The following is a 14,330-nucleotide window of genomic DNA, read 5'->3' as shown; positions in this document are numbered from 1 at the left end:
TTTCCATTGTAAAGAGAACCAGGCAGCTCAGTCAGAAGCCCTCAAAGTAAGACTTACAACTAGTCATTCTATTGACTAGTAAGAACTCCTACCCCCTTAAGGCCTAAATCTGTAATTTAACGTTACTAGAAAATTTTAAGTAGCATCTTCATGAACCCCCACCAAAGCAGACCAACATCTACAAGGAGATAAAATTAGAAAGCCTGATCCATAATCTAGACAAGAAGACAAACTGTTTACAGATATTATTAGGCCTTTTCAAAAATGCTCAACTGACAGATAACTATGAGTCCAACATATTTACTAAACTGTTAGGGAAATGTCACCAGAACCAGGAAGCAGATCACATACAGGCCCAGGAGAAATATTCATACATACATATGCAGGCATACTCAAATAGGACAGGAAAGAGACCTAAACAACATGCTAGCGCTGTAAACAATGAAGAAAAAATTCTAGCATCAAACTAACCCAAAATGTTTTGGAGTGGCAGAAGCCATAGTGTGTATATTCAAAGATCAAACAGCACTCCTATAGACCTCCTTTACTCTCTTTCAGGATTGTTAATAAAGGATCTTACTGCATGAAAAAGTCTAGCATACCCACTGACGCAAAGAACCCCAAGGCCTCCTGGGCAGGCCCATGGAACATCAGTTTTCCTGCAGCCAACAAGGTGAGGCTATCAAACAACTTGAAGATAGAATAACGAGGCTGATGAATGGAGAAGATGATTGTTCGTCCCTGTTCAGACATCCTAAGTTAAAAGAGAAAAATAAGTCATTAAACATCTGAAACTTAAACATCATGGCAACTTTATTCCTGCCTTCAGATCATCTGTTCTTAGTTCAATTTGATTTCTTCTTACTAACTTCTCATTTCATATTGTTTGATAGTTAGGGGACCTAAATTCAGTCCTCTCATAAAACACTAGGGTTTCTAAAGTATGTTCCATGGGCAGTCTACATCAACCAGAGTATTAATGAAAAATGCAGATCCATGGACAGTTTTCTCAGACCTACTGGGCCTAGTAAATCCATATTTCTAACAAACACCCAAATAATCTGTAAGTACAGTCGTGCTTGAAAACATATCATGTACTAAATATTAAAATGATAGTTGTATGCCCTATTCTCACTGATCATTTAAATCTCCTGGCTCTTTAGGAATTTGTTTTCATTCTTTTGCCCTGATACAATTAGTATTACTGAGTACTTACTATGTCTTTGCTACATATTTAATAGATAACCTTATCTCAATTCTTACAATACTGTTAAGACGTAGTACCAGGGAAGAAGATGGCACTCGCCAGCTTTTTACCTGCACCTACTCAGCTACCTCAGGACCAGCTTGAGGCTGAAGAAAAAGCAAGATCCCAGAGATCAAGACAGACCTCACTGGTCTCATCCCGAAGAGAACCTCCCCCATATGGGTACAGGAAAAGCTGGAAACCTCGATTATTAGAGGATTTGGGAAATGGAGGTGCTTTTCCAGAGATTCATGTGGCCTAGTATCCAATGGATATGGGACGGAAGAAAAAAAAATGTCAAATGCACTGGCCATTCCGGTAGATGCTGAAGGAAAAATTAAATATGATGCAATAGCTCGGCAAGGACAGTCAAAAGACAAGGTCACTTATTCATGACCTGGTTTCCAAGTCATGAATGCAGATGATCCAGATCTGCAAAGACCTCATGAAGAAGCCATTAAAGAGATAACAGAAAAGACAAGAGTAGCCATAGAAAAATCTGTATTAAAGAAGGTGCTGCAGCCATGTCAGTTCGAGCTGCTGATAAACTGGCTCCTGCTCAGTGTATTCAATACACAGCATCTCAGCAAGGAGTGGCTTTCAACTCTGGAGCTAAACAGTTATTCGGATGGTGGAAATGAAGAAAGATCCAATGGAGCCTCCAAGGTTCAAGATTAATAAGAGAATTCCCCAAGGACCACCTTCTCCTCCTGCACCTGTCATGCATTCTCCTAGCCGAAAGATGACTATGTAGGAGCAACAAGAGTGGAAGATTCCTCCTTGTATTTCAAACTGGAAAAATGCAAAGGGGTATACAATTCCATTAGACAAACGTCTGGAAAGGCCACCAAACAGTTCACATCAATGAGAACTTTGCTAAGTTGGCTTCTATATTGCTGATTGGAAATCTCATGAGGCTATAGAAATGCGTGCTCAAGTAGAGAGAAAGATGGCACAAAAAGAAAAGGAGAAACATGAAGAGAAACTTAGAGAAATGGCCCAGAAAGCTAGAGAGAGAGAAGAAGAGCTGGGATTAAAACCCATGTGGAAAAAGAGGATGGGGAGACACGTGAGAGGGATGAAATCCGGCATGACAGGCAAAGAGACAGCACAACCGGACTCTTTCCAGGACAGCTCCTGATAAGAGGTCAAAACTACAGAGAAATGAAAATCGAGGTTATCAGTGAAGTCACTGCTCTTGGTGTGCCCAATCCAAGGATGTCCAATGAAGTTCAAGATGACCAAAGGCTCTTCAATCAGTCCAAGGGTATGGACAGTGGTTTGCAGGTGGAGAAGATGAAATTTACAACATTTATGATCAAGCCTGGAGAGGTGGTAAAGATATGGCCCAGAATATTTACAGGCCCAGTAAAAATCTGGACAAGGACATGTATGGTGATGACCTAGAAGCCAGAATAAAGACCAATAGATTTGTTCCCGATAAGGAATTTTCTGGTTCAGACAGTTAAGCAAAGAGGCCGAGAAGGACCAGTTCAGTTTAAAGGAATATCCTTTTGGTTTGGACAAGTTTTTGAAAGAGGCCAAAAAACACCATGGCTCTAAAAGACCCTCAGATAGCAGCCACCCCAAGGAACATGAGCATGAAGGCAAGAAGAGGAGGAAGGAGTAGATGCACCTCTCTTCAAAGTGAATGAACTTTTATCCATAACCCTAATGATGCAAGTCAGATGGGGGAATACTTTGTAAGTGGCCAGGATAAAAAACAAATCTGGGTGTCAGCACTACTTTTTATTATGGGAGTAAGGGGGGGATGGAAAATTCTTTGAACTATTTAGTTTTTTTTTAAGAGTGGGCTGTGTTTGTGCTTCTCCTACCTTTTGGCATTTATAGAACATACAGCCCCACACATGAAATTAAGACCACTTCCTCTTCTGTGACATTAGTACTTTGGGATTAATATTTTGTGTAAGAATGACTGCTGATGAATAAAGTTGCCCCAGCCACAGTGAGTAGAAGGATGTTCACATACTGGACCTATCCTGCCAAAAGACATTTGCCCCTATTACCCTCTGTTTTAATTTGGACTGGGGAAAAATAATAATAATAATAATAATAATAATAATAATAACAACTTGGAGTGGGGAAAGTAAGCTCTTGCTCGGTGCAACTATTTGTTTCAAATAAAAACACTTAAACAAAAAAAAAGAGGTAGTACCAATGCTATTTTTTTAATTTTTTTTTTAAGATTTTATTTATTTATTCATGAGACACAGAGAGAAGGAGGCAGAGACACAGGCAAAGGGAGAAGCAGGCTCCACGCAGGGAGCCCGACATGGGACTCGATCCCGGGTCTCCAGGATCACACTCCGGGCTGCCAGGCGGCACTAAACCGCTGTGCCACCGGGGCTGCCCAGTACCAATACTATTATTACCTTTATGTTACAGATAAGACTTAGAAGGGGGCACCTGGGTGGCTCAGTCGCTTAAGCATCTGTCTCTTGGTTTCGGCTCAGGTCATGATCTTAGAGTGGAGAGATCTAGCCTGGAGTAGGGTTCACACTCAGTGCAGAGTCTGCTTGTCCCTCTCCCTCTGTTCCTCCCCACCCCAGCTTGCTCCCCCCCTCCCACTCTCTCTCAAATAAAGAAAATCTTTAAAAACAAACAAACAAACAGAGTTAGAGGATTGAGCAACTGGTCCTAAGCGTCACAGTTAATAAGGAGCAAGGCTGGTCCCTGGCTGGTCTGATTCCATGGCCAAAACACTGATAAACTACCTTTACACAGGAGTTACTACTAGAAGAACAAAGGCCAAAATCACTGTTGAAAACCTGTCATTATTGAAAATATTTTGTGAGAGGTATCATGTCAATTTAAGTATTTTCTTTTTTTTTTTTTTAAAGATTTTGTTTATTTATTCATGAGAGACACAGAGAGAGAGGCAGAGACACAGGCAGAGGGAGAAGCAGGTTCCATGCAGGGAGCCCGATGTGGGACTTGATCCTGGGACTCTAGGATCATGCCCTGAACCGAAGGCAGACGTTTTAACCGCTGAGCCACCCAGGTGTCCCAATTTAAGTATTTTCTAAGCACCTACTACCTGCTAGCAGTGTGTACAAGCTTGCTCTGCCTCAAAGAGGATCAGGCCACTAGGTTAACCATTGCAGTACAGTGTGGAATAAGAGACACTGAGAAGCAAAATAGAGGACTATAAGCCAGTCTGAAGATATATAAGTAGTGAATCAAAGGAGCCAAACATAATAAGCCCAGAAGAGAAAATGTAGTCAAGCTGAAGGAACGTGGCAAACAAAGTTGCAAACAAAGTTCTGTGTCAGTGCAGAGCCCTGGTGTATGTGTGGGGATGATCAGGGCTGAGGGAGGGCAAGAAGCTAGGAAAAGACACCACAACAAAATACAAGTCCATGATGAATCCTTTCACCCAGAAGCTGTAGCTTTAGTCAGAAGGCAAGAAAGCCGGTGAAGGACTCGAGGAAGCAAGAAAGTGCTTTAGTGTGACAGCCTAGTGGCCTGAGGACCAATGGCATCAGTATCACTATCTCCTACGAGACATGTAGATTCTTGGACTCTATCCCAGAGCTGTAGAAATAAAATCTGATTTTAACAAGACCCCAGTGATTAGTGTGCACAGCGGAGTGTGCGAAATTCTAGGTGAGAGCCCTCCAGCACAAGGAAAGATGCTCGTGTGTTAACTAGTACAAACAGAACGAAACACTAACATAACCCAGTATTCCACATCAATTTGCTGTTCTCTAACGAACACTGTAAACACACTTAGAGATAACAAAAATATCATGCATTGTCTAACTGAACCTGAACCCTAGACCCATTACTTGGCATATACACTTATATGTGTAACTGCCATCTCAAACTTAGGATGTCTAAAATCTTCCCTTTTCTCCTTATCCCAGCATAGAGACTTGCTTATGAGAGCATAAGCATCTGAGCAAGTAAAGTAATGATAAGGAGAGGATGGATATCATTTATATGAAGATGTGTATGTGGCAGCTTTTAAGAAATTGGGGTGGTAAGGAGCAGTCCCAGAGGAGGTGGGGGCAGAAGGAATGGCCAGGATGACCAGGAAATTAATTATATTAACAATCTAGGTAGTAAATATATTGAAATAATGACAGCTAAGTTTTTGCCTGTCTAAAAAATCATTTACAAACACAGGGCAAAGACTAAAAAGGACATTCAAGACTGGATTAGGGATGCCTGGGTGGCTCAGAGGTTGAGCATCTGCCTTCAACTCAGGTCATGACCCCCGGGTCCTGGGATCGAGTCCCACAGCGGGCTCCCTGCATGGAGCCTGCTTCTCCCTCTGTCTGTGTCTCTGCCTCTTTCTCTGTGTCTCTCATGAATCAATAAATACAAACTTTAAAAAAAAAAAAAAAAAAGACTGGATTAGACCAGATTGGAAATACTATGCACTCATGGGTTTTTTAATATACACATGCTAACAGAATAATAGTTACAGGTGAATGTTTGCATGTATCATTCCATTCAAGCTATATATACACATAATAAATTAAGATTCCATATATTTTCCAAATAAAATATAGAAATAAGGGCACCTGGCTTGCTCAGTCATTGGAGTATGTGATTCTTGATCTCAGGATTGTGAGTTTGAACCCCACACTGGGTGTAGAAATTACTTAAAAATAAAATCTTTAATAAAAAAATATAAAAACATACTTCTGTTATATATTCACATACATAATGCACCACATGTACACAGGTATTTCCGAGATATGTCCACTAAGTTGGTCTGGAAGCAATGGAACTGCAGTAGCAGCAAGCACACTAAGTAATCAGGTCTTGGTTTCTAAATTCTGACTATGTCAGAAGGTACCAGGGCTCCTTAGAGAAACATCTGACACAGGAAAAGTAAAAGATGAGCCTAGAACATCTTGTTGACCATAGAGTAAAGAAATGCTTGAAGAATGATTAGGGGACATGTCAAAAGGACACAAAAGCCAGACTGAAGGGGCTTCCAATGGCCAAATCAACATTAATTTAATCATAAAACTAAGCAAGAATAACAGACTATATTCCATTGACTAAAATAAGAAATGAGAAAACATAAATGAAAGAGAAGGAGGAAAAGTTCTTTACAGTAGAATGCTAACTAATATATAGCATTTTGGGCTCCTCTGTCCCTTCATCAATAGCCAGAAGAGGTGTCAATGGTCTTGGCAGGTGTAATACAAAGAATGGTGGAAATAGAACATCACTTGACAACCATCATACTGGTAATTGATAGAGGTAGAAGTTGCTAGTATATTCTAAAACTAGTAGGTGGAGGGGCACCTGGGTGGCTCAGTGGTTGAGCATCTGCCTTTGGACGGGTCATGATCCCGGGGTACTGGGATCAAGTCCCATGTCAGGCTTCCCATGGAAAGCCTGCTTCTCCTTCTGCCTATGTCTCTGCCTCTGTCTCTGCCTCTCTCTGTGTGACTCTCACAAATACATAAAATCTTTTTTTTTTTTTTAAATAAAATCTTTAAAAGAAACAACAACAACACTGGTAGGTGGAGATTTAATGAGGAACGGGATATGGATATAATATCTGATTATATCCCCTGACAAAATACTACTCAATTACAAAAGGAAAAACAGTTACTTCACAGCAGGTAAACCCAGCAGATACCAACATGACCAGGTGATGATCATGAACATCACGCAAGGTGGTAAAAGTCAAAATCACATAGTCCCTGATTTACGCAAAACACAGCATCACTTCTGCGGTACCCCTGCCAAGAATTCATGGCCTGTGTCTGGTCATGAGGAAACACGGGATGCACCAGGTTGAGGGCCACTCTACAAAATGTACTCTTGAAGACAGACAAGGGCATCAGAGCCAGGAAAGACTGAGAAACTGTTCAGGATTCAAAAAGATTTAAAATAAGCATTTCTCAAGAAAATCCTGAGTCAGAAAGGAGAAAGAGACATTTCTGGGACAACTGGTAGTGAAGTCTAACTGGAGCCCATGTTTTGGATGGTGGTGATGGCAGCAATGTAGACTTCCCAGCTGGGAGGTGTGGTAATGTAGAAGGAGTGTCCTTGTTTCTAGGAGTTACTCCAGAGTACTTAGCGGGTGAAGGTACATGATGTCAGAAAAAGATTATATGGGGTGGAGGGATGGAGATAAATTATCTGCAAATGCAGATAAATGGTAAGAATCTAGATAAAAGGACAGGAGATTTCTTTGTACTGATCTTATTTCTCTTTGATAGGTTTGACATTTTTTTCTAATTTTTTTTAGATGTCCAAAATTTATCTTCTGAAATTTCTCTTATAAACATATTCCTCCCACTGGAAGAATAAAAGTAAATGCAACTCTTTTCTCCATTCTTCCATCTCTCAGGCCCTAAATTTTAGAAAGTTGTTTTCTCAATAACCACACCCCACATGCAATTCATGAACTAATCCTGTAGGTTTTATCTTCAAAACAGATCCAGAATCCGTGACTTCTCACCACCTCACCACTACCATCCTATGCAAAGCAAGCATCATCTTTTTTTTTTTTTTTTAAGATTTTATTTATTTATTCATGAGACACAGAGAAAGAGGCAGAGACACAGGCAGAGGGAGAGGCAGGCTCCCTGTTGGGAGCCCGATGTGGGACTTGATCCCAGGATCCCGTGATCACGATCTGAGCCGAAGGCAGATGCTCAACCACTGAGCCACCCAGGTGCCCTTCAAGCATCATATCTCAACTGAGCTAATACAAACAGCCTACTGACTGGTTTCCTTGTACTCACCTTGCCCAATTACATAGTCTTTTCTCTACATAGCTGCCACTCCTCTGTTCTAAAACTCTCTAAAAATTCCCATGTCACCTAGAGACAATAAAAGCCATAGTTCTTACAGTGGCCTACAAAGCCTGAATAATCTCTCACCCACTCAATTCCATCTCATGTTCTATTCTAATTGTTATGGACTGAATTATGTCCCTCCCCTTCCAAATTCACATTGAAGTCCTAACCCCTAGTACCTCAGAATATACCTGTATTTGGAGATAGTGTCTTTAAAGAAGTAATTATGGTTAAATAAGGCCTATGAGTGGGACTTAATCTAATAAGGACCAGGATCCTTATAAGAGGAGGAGATGAGGACACAGATGCACAGACGGAAAATGAAGTGAAGACACAGACTGAAGACAGCTACCTATAAGCTAAGGAGAGAGACGTCAGAAATAATAATCCTGGGGCACCTGGGTAGCTCAGTGGTTGAGCATCTGCCTTTGGCTCAGGTCATGATCCTAGGGTCTTGGAATCAAGTCCCACATCAGGCTCCCTGCAAGGAGCCTGCTTTTCCCTCTGCCTATGTCTCTGGCTTTCTCTCTGTGTCTCTCATGAATAAATAAACAAAAGCTTTAAAGAAAAAGAAATAATAATTCTGCTGACACTCTTAGACTTATAGCGTCCCAAGAACTTAGCTTCCCAGCAAACTAATCAATAAGCAATCTCCATTCCCCTTAGTTCACTGGGGTCCAGTCCTTCTGGCCTTTTTGATGTTCTAAACGTATCAGGCATGCTCTGCTCAGGACTCACTGGCTCTTCCCTCCAACTAGGACACTCTTCTCCCAGATATTCAGGTCTCACTCACTTGCTCTCAGCTCACAAGTCACATCAATGAGGCCTTCCCTGACCATCCCGGTATGTAATACAGCACCCCAACCCCACCATAGCCATCTTTCGCTACACTCTTACCCTGCTTCATTTTTCTTGAAACACTTATATTTGTTGACTGTTTCCCTCCAACAAACAAGGGAGAAATTTTTGTCTGTTGTGCTCACTCTTGAACTCTCTGCACTGGGAATAACACCTGGCATATAGCAGGTGATCAGATACATAGCATTTACCTCTTCAGGAGCAAAAGGACAGCATTTGCTGTGCTGGAGTCTAAGCCAGTTGTGGGCTCATCCAGAAATAAGATGGCTGGATCAGTAATAAGTTCCATTCCAATACTAGTTCTTTTTCTTTCTCCTCCAGACACGCCGCGTATAAACTGAGTTCCAACCTAAAACACAAATATCATTATTAACAATTACAACCACAGCCACTACCATTTGTTGAGGTCCTACGATGTGCCAACCCTGTAAGAGGCACTTTATCTCATTAACCCCACTTATTCTGAATAGCAAATAAATGAAAATATGGGAGAAGAGGTAGATTTCTCTTTAATAAGATGGGGAAATTGAGGCTCAAGTCAGGTAAGTAGCTAAGCCTGATACAAATGCCATGCTTAACAGTATACTTCATGTTCCCCATCAAGTCAAACATTTAGTTTTAAGAGAGTTCAATTAGAACACTAAAACATATGGTCCTGGCATAGAGAAATCACAAAGCAAAAGGAAGATAAAGGTGGGAGAGGAAGAGGTGAAAGCATCTATAATTCATTAGTCCTCTTACACCCTCCCTCCCCATCCCTCCAAAAGTCCTCTGTGTGGCTTGGCAGAGAGGAAAGTTCACTTTGTATCACATGAGCACCTCTTAAATCACCATAAAGTTCCCAAATTGACCCTGCCTATATCCCAACTCATTACAGAATTCCTGACTTGTTCAGACAAATCCAGAAGGCAGAATGTTCTACAGGGCAACTGGCTCAGTCTTTTCAACTAGTCGATGTCATGGTGTGTGGTGGGCAAGGAGGTGCGGGGGGAGCGAGGTTTTGGGAGAGGCAGGAGGTAGGAAATAATTTCTATATTAAGAATCTCCAAAGAGATAATAATCCCGAGTGCTATTCGTGCCCTTTATTGGATCCCATAACAACTGAGCTATAGCAGACATTTTGGAGACAACTGGAGAAACAGGAATGAATATGGCTTAACATTGCTGATATTAAGATACTGTTAATTTTGTTGGTTAATATTTTGGTACTTGGGTAGGCAAATGTCTTTTTTTCTTAAGACACATAATCAGTATTCAGGAGTAAAATATGGTATTTACAACTGTCTTTAAACTACTTCAGAAAAAAAGCTGAAGCAAGTATGGGACAAGATGTTAACAACTGGGAGATCTAGGTGAATGTTACTAGTAATCATACTATTATATTAATTATACTCCAACCATATGATTACAATAGTAATTAGACTATTCTCTCTACATTTGTTATATTTAAAATTTCATAAAAAGTTAAAAATTTTAAATGTATTTTCAATCAATTAGGTAAATAAATTCTAAGAGGTCAACAACTACCTTCAGCTCATTTTCCCTGGTATTACATTCAAGGAAATTAAGGTAATGACTGCCTATTAATAAAGAACTTTTACCTAAAGGCAAAGATTGGAAGGCACCTTACCAAAAACATACAAAATCAAAGAAACAGGGCCAAGGCAAAGGAAACTCAAACTTACAAACTCATAAATCAAAAATAAGTGGTAAATGGTGGCATCTCAGAGTTATGCTTCCAAATGAAATACAAAAAAAATACATTTTACATTTTTCTAAAATGTCAGACAGTAGGACATGAAGCAACAACCAGCAAAATACCCCCATTCTTCATTACTCTAAATAAGGGATATAAATCCAGGGCAATTAAACCATCACCACCACAGACTCAGCTGCTAGACATGCAACTATTGATCTCAGGGTTTTAAGTCCAAGCCCCACCCTGGGTGAAGAGATTACTTAAAAATAAAATCTAAAAATAAAAGAATGGTAAACTATAGCCACTATAATCTTAAAAAGCTCATCTTCACCCAAAGCTGCAAATGTCTTCCCAGGAAATCTTTCATCCTTAGTCATCAATTGTAAAATTCCCTTGTTCATCTCATTTCTTCCTCCTGACTCTGCACAACCACAAAAGGAGTTATTTTTGTCTCTCTTGCCTACAACTGTTACCTGTAAAACCTTAGAGCCCAGCACATAACACACAATCTGTAAGTAACTACTGTAAGCAGAAGAAAGGAAGATAGGAAGAGAGGGAGGGAGGAGTAAGAGGCAAAAGCGCCAAAAGAAAGTCTATAGGAAAGCAACCTTGGATCCTACATAAATTAGAAATAAACCCTACTTTGACTAAATATAATTTTGAAAGCCAAATTATAGCAAAGTGAAGCACAGAGCCAGACCAGAACCCTTGGAATTTTGTCATTTAAGAATTCCAGAAATATACCTCAAAAGCAATGGAACAAAGTCTCCTGGAGGAAGAAGCAGCTAAAAGGGGAAAGAAAACAGGAAGGAAGTTAGTGTAAAGATAGTGGATGAGACATGACAAACAGTGTAGGAGAGATCAAGAGGTATAAGCACATGGAAGGGGCCTCATGTTCTTTGCAAAGACACTTCTATGTACTAGATCACACTGCCACACTTCAGTTCCAGGATTCAAACAGTTTTAGATTTTTTTTTATCTGGTTAATTTTGATGTTCATATTATGTAACTAGTCATGTTTCTCATCATTACAGAAAGCAACCACTTTTGACTATATATATATATATATATATATATATATATATATGATTTTATTTATTTATTCATGAGAGACACACAGAGAGAGAGAGAACAGAGACATAGGGAAAGGGAGAAGCTGGCTCCCTGCGGGGAGCACCATGAGGGACTTGCTCCCAGGACCCTGGGACCATAACCTGAGCCAAAGGCAGACGCTCAACCACAGAGCCACCCAGGTGGCCTTTTGACCACACATATTATAGAAAATTTCTGAAGAAGAGTTACACTATCCACACAGGTGAGATCTTATTTGCTGGCTATGATCCTGTCTGGTTTTTCCACATTACCTTGGAATCTGCCACTTTATCCAGACCTAATTGCTGAATGACCTTGTTAATTCGCTCATTTTTTTCATGACTCGTCATAGTTGTTGGAAGCCGAAGAGCTGCTGAGAATTGTAAATTTTCTCTCACTGTCAGAGTTCCCATCACAACATCATCCTTAAAGCAAAATGGCATTTCAACAAGACATATTAGGTCTTTTCTAATACCATCACCCTTAAGGGGTAACTTGTAACTTAATCCACAAGAATAATATATTCAACATAAAGTTCTAGCTAATGATGAACTTGTAATTGGACACATGACAACAACTGCATATACAGACAACTGGAAAAGCCTGATGGCATAATTTTCCTTCCTTATCTGTACACCCAAATCAACACAAGTAATTATGATTACTACTAACAGACATGTCCAGACTGCATTATATAGGATTTACCAAAACCTCTTTCCAAGCTAGAAGGAAAGAGGTGAAGGAGGGCATAAAAGGAAAATAGTAGTATCTTGTGGAAATGATAACTAGAATAGATATCATTGCCCTGATAGCAGTTATATTCCAGATTGTCCCTGCCACTTCATTTCACACCACTCCAAATCTTACGGGTGATTATGAAAAGCTGGTGCAAAGAAATTTCTTCTATGGATATGTCATATAATCAGTTGGAAGTATACTGAATGATCAGCCGAGGCATTTGCTCATATAGAAATAGAAGAAAGCTAAAATACAAATCCACAAAGACTTACTTGTACCACATAACCTGAATTACATTTGAAATTGGCAGGTCGAGGTGCTCCATTTATCAAAACATCTCCCGATAATCCATGCGGATCTTTCCTTGCAGCTAAGACATCTAACAACCTATGAGAGGACATATACATTGTTGTTTCTCCAACACAGGCTACAGCTCTCAGCTACTCTAAATCCAAATTCTGCTCAAGTTAGAAAATTACCTGGGGAAGAAATTCCATGGATTACCTAAAATTATGTATATGGGTGTTTTCTTCAGGTACTTCCTTGACTTCAATTTTTATTTAAATCCTAGTTAGTTAATATATATGGTAAAATTGGTTTCAGGTATAGAATTTAGTGATTCATCATAAAATTACATATATTTTTAAATTCTCACCTTCCCTTTTTTAGTATATACTACAATAAAACTCAAAAATATGAAACCAAGTCACCGATGGCTGATCCAGCACAGACTTCCCAAACAGCCTACCAGGTCATGTGACCTTGGACATCTCAGGTCAGACAATGTGCTCCTTTGTCTAAGACGCAAGCTCCATCTCCCCATTTTCAACTTTTTTCTCTCTCCTTTCCCTCCCCATTAGCTTAAATCATAGCTGATAGCTATATGCCAATCATGTCCTGTTAGGAAGCTGACCAAATAAGATTTCCCAGTCCTTGGGACAAGCACAAGCTAGCACAACTACATGTCATCCACAGTGCCTAGAACCAGACTAGACACGCAGCAAATGTTCGACAAATACCTGCACATTAAACTACAAGGAAAAGCTTACTTATACTATTATACTCACGAAGATTTGCCTCCACCTGTGGGTCCCAGAATGGCATTGAGGCCAGGTCTCATGACACCACTGTAAACACAGAACATATCAATTTATTGGCCTGCTTAAAATCAGTTCTATTAATTTAGGGTCTGCATTTAATATACTGAGCGAAAGTGATTCAACTATAGACAGAAAACAAACACAAACCAATGTTCAACGGAAAAAGACACTGAACTGTCAATTAACATAAGACCAGCATACAACGGACATGAATCACTAGTCAAGACCTATAAGAGGGATGCCTGGGTGGCTCAGCAGTTAAGCGCCTGCCTGGCTCAGGTCGTGATCCTGGGATCCGGGATCGAGTCCCGCATCAGGTTCCCGGAGAGGGGCCTGCTTCTCCCTCTGCCTATGTCTCTGCTTCTCTCTCTCTTAGTCTGTGTCTCTCATGAATGAATAAATAAGTAAATCTTAAAAAAAAAAGAGAGAGAGAGAGAGAGACCTTTAAGAAAAATGGCTTAGGTCCCTCTAAACTTCTGTCACTTCTTCTCTAAACCATTAAAAAGGACACAAGAAATTTCAAGTTTCCTTAAAGTAACATATTCTGGTTAGATATCTGTTATACTTACCCCTCTTAACACAGTGTAAAGAACATAACAAGTCTTAATTCATGTTTGATGACCTTAACTAATTTTACTTCAAGTCACCTCATTGCTACCTAGTCAAGTTCTATACAATTAAGAAATCAATGGGTTTCTAGAATCACCAGCAGTATTCTCACCACTTAAAACTTGTCAGATTAAGAAACAATATACCTAAATGAGAAATTCAATGGCTAAGACTAAAGAACCTCATAGGTACAA

At 40.0% G+C, this 14,330-nt stretch overlaps 1 protein-coding gene and 1 pseudogene across 8 annotated transcripts in view; one reads left to right on the top strand and one right to left on the bottom strand.

Moving 5' to 3' along the window:
* ABCG2 (ATP binding cassette subfamily G member 2) overlaps positions 1-14,330 on the bottom strand; it is a 128,413-nt gene that overhangs the window by 15,849 nt on the left and 98,234 nt on the right. For all 8 annotated transcript variants that reach the window (XM_038582175.1, XM_038582178.1, XM_038582176.1 and 5 more), the window contains 5 exons: positions 13,495-13,554; positions 12,700-12,814; positions 11,962-12,114; positions 9,090-9,247; positions 603-754 (listed from right to left, as the gene is read on the bottom strand). In XM_038582175.1, the coding sequence (XP_038438103.1) occupies positions 603-754; positions 9,090-9,247; positions 11,962-12,114; positions 12,700-12,814; positions 13,495-13,554 (638 nt within the window). The remainder of the gene's footprint in view (positions 1-602; positions 755-9,089; positions 9,248-11,961; positions 12,115-12,699; positions 12,815-13,494; positions 13,555-14,330) is intronic.
* Positions 1,294-3,206, top strand: LOC119877802 (annotated as a pseudogene).

Source organism: Canis lupus, chromosome 32, assembly GCF_011100685.1.
Source record: "Canis lupus familiaris isolate Mischka breed German Shepherd chromosome 32, alternate assembly UU_Cfam_GSD_1.0, whole genome shotgun sequence".
Taxonomy (NCBI): domain Eukaryota; kingdom Metazoa; phylum Chordata; class Mammalia; order Carnivora; family Canidae; genus Canis; species Canis lupus.
This window is presented reverse-complemented; position numbering and strand designations above follow the sequence as displayed.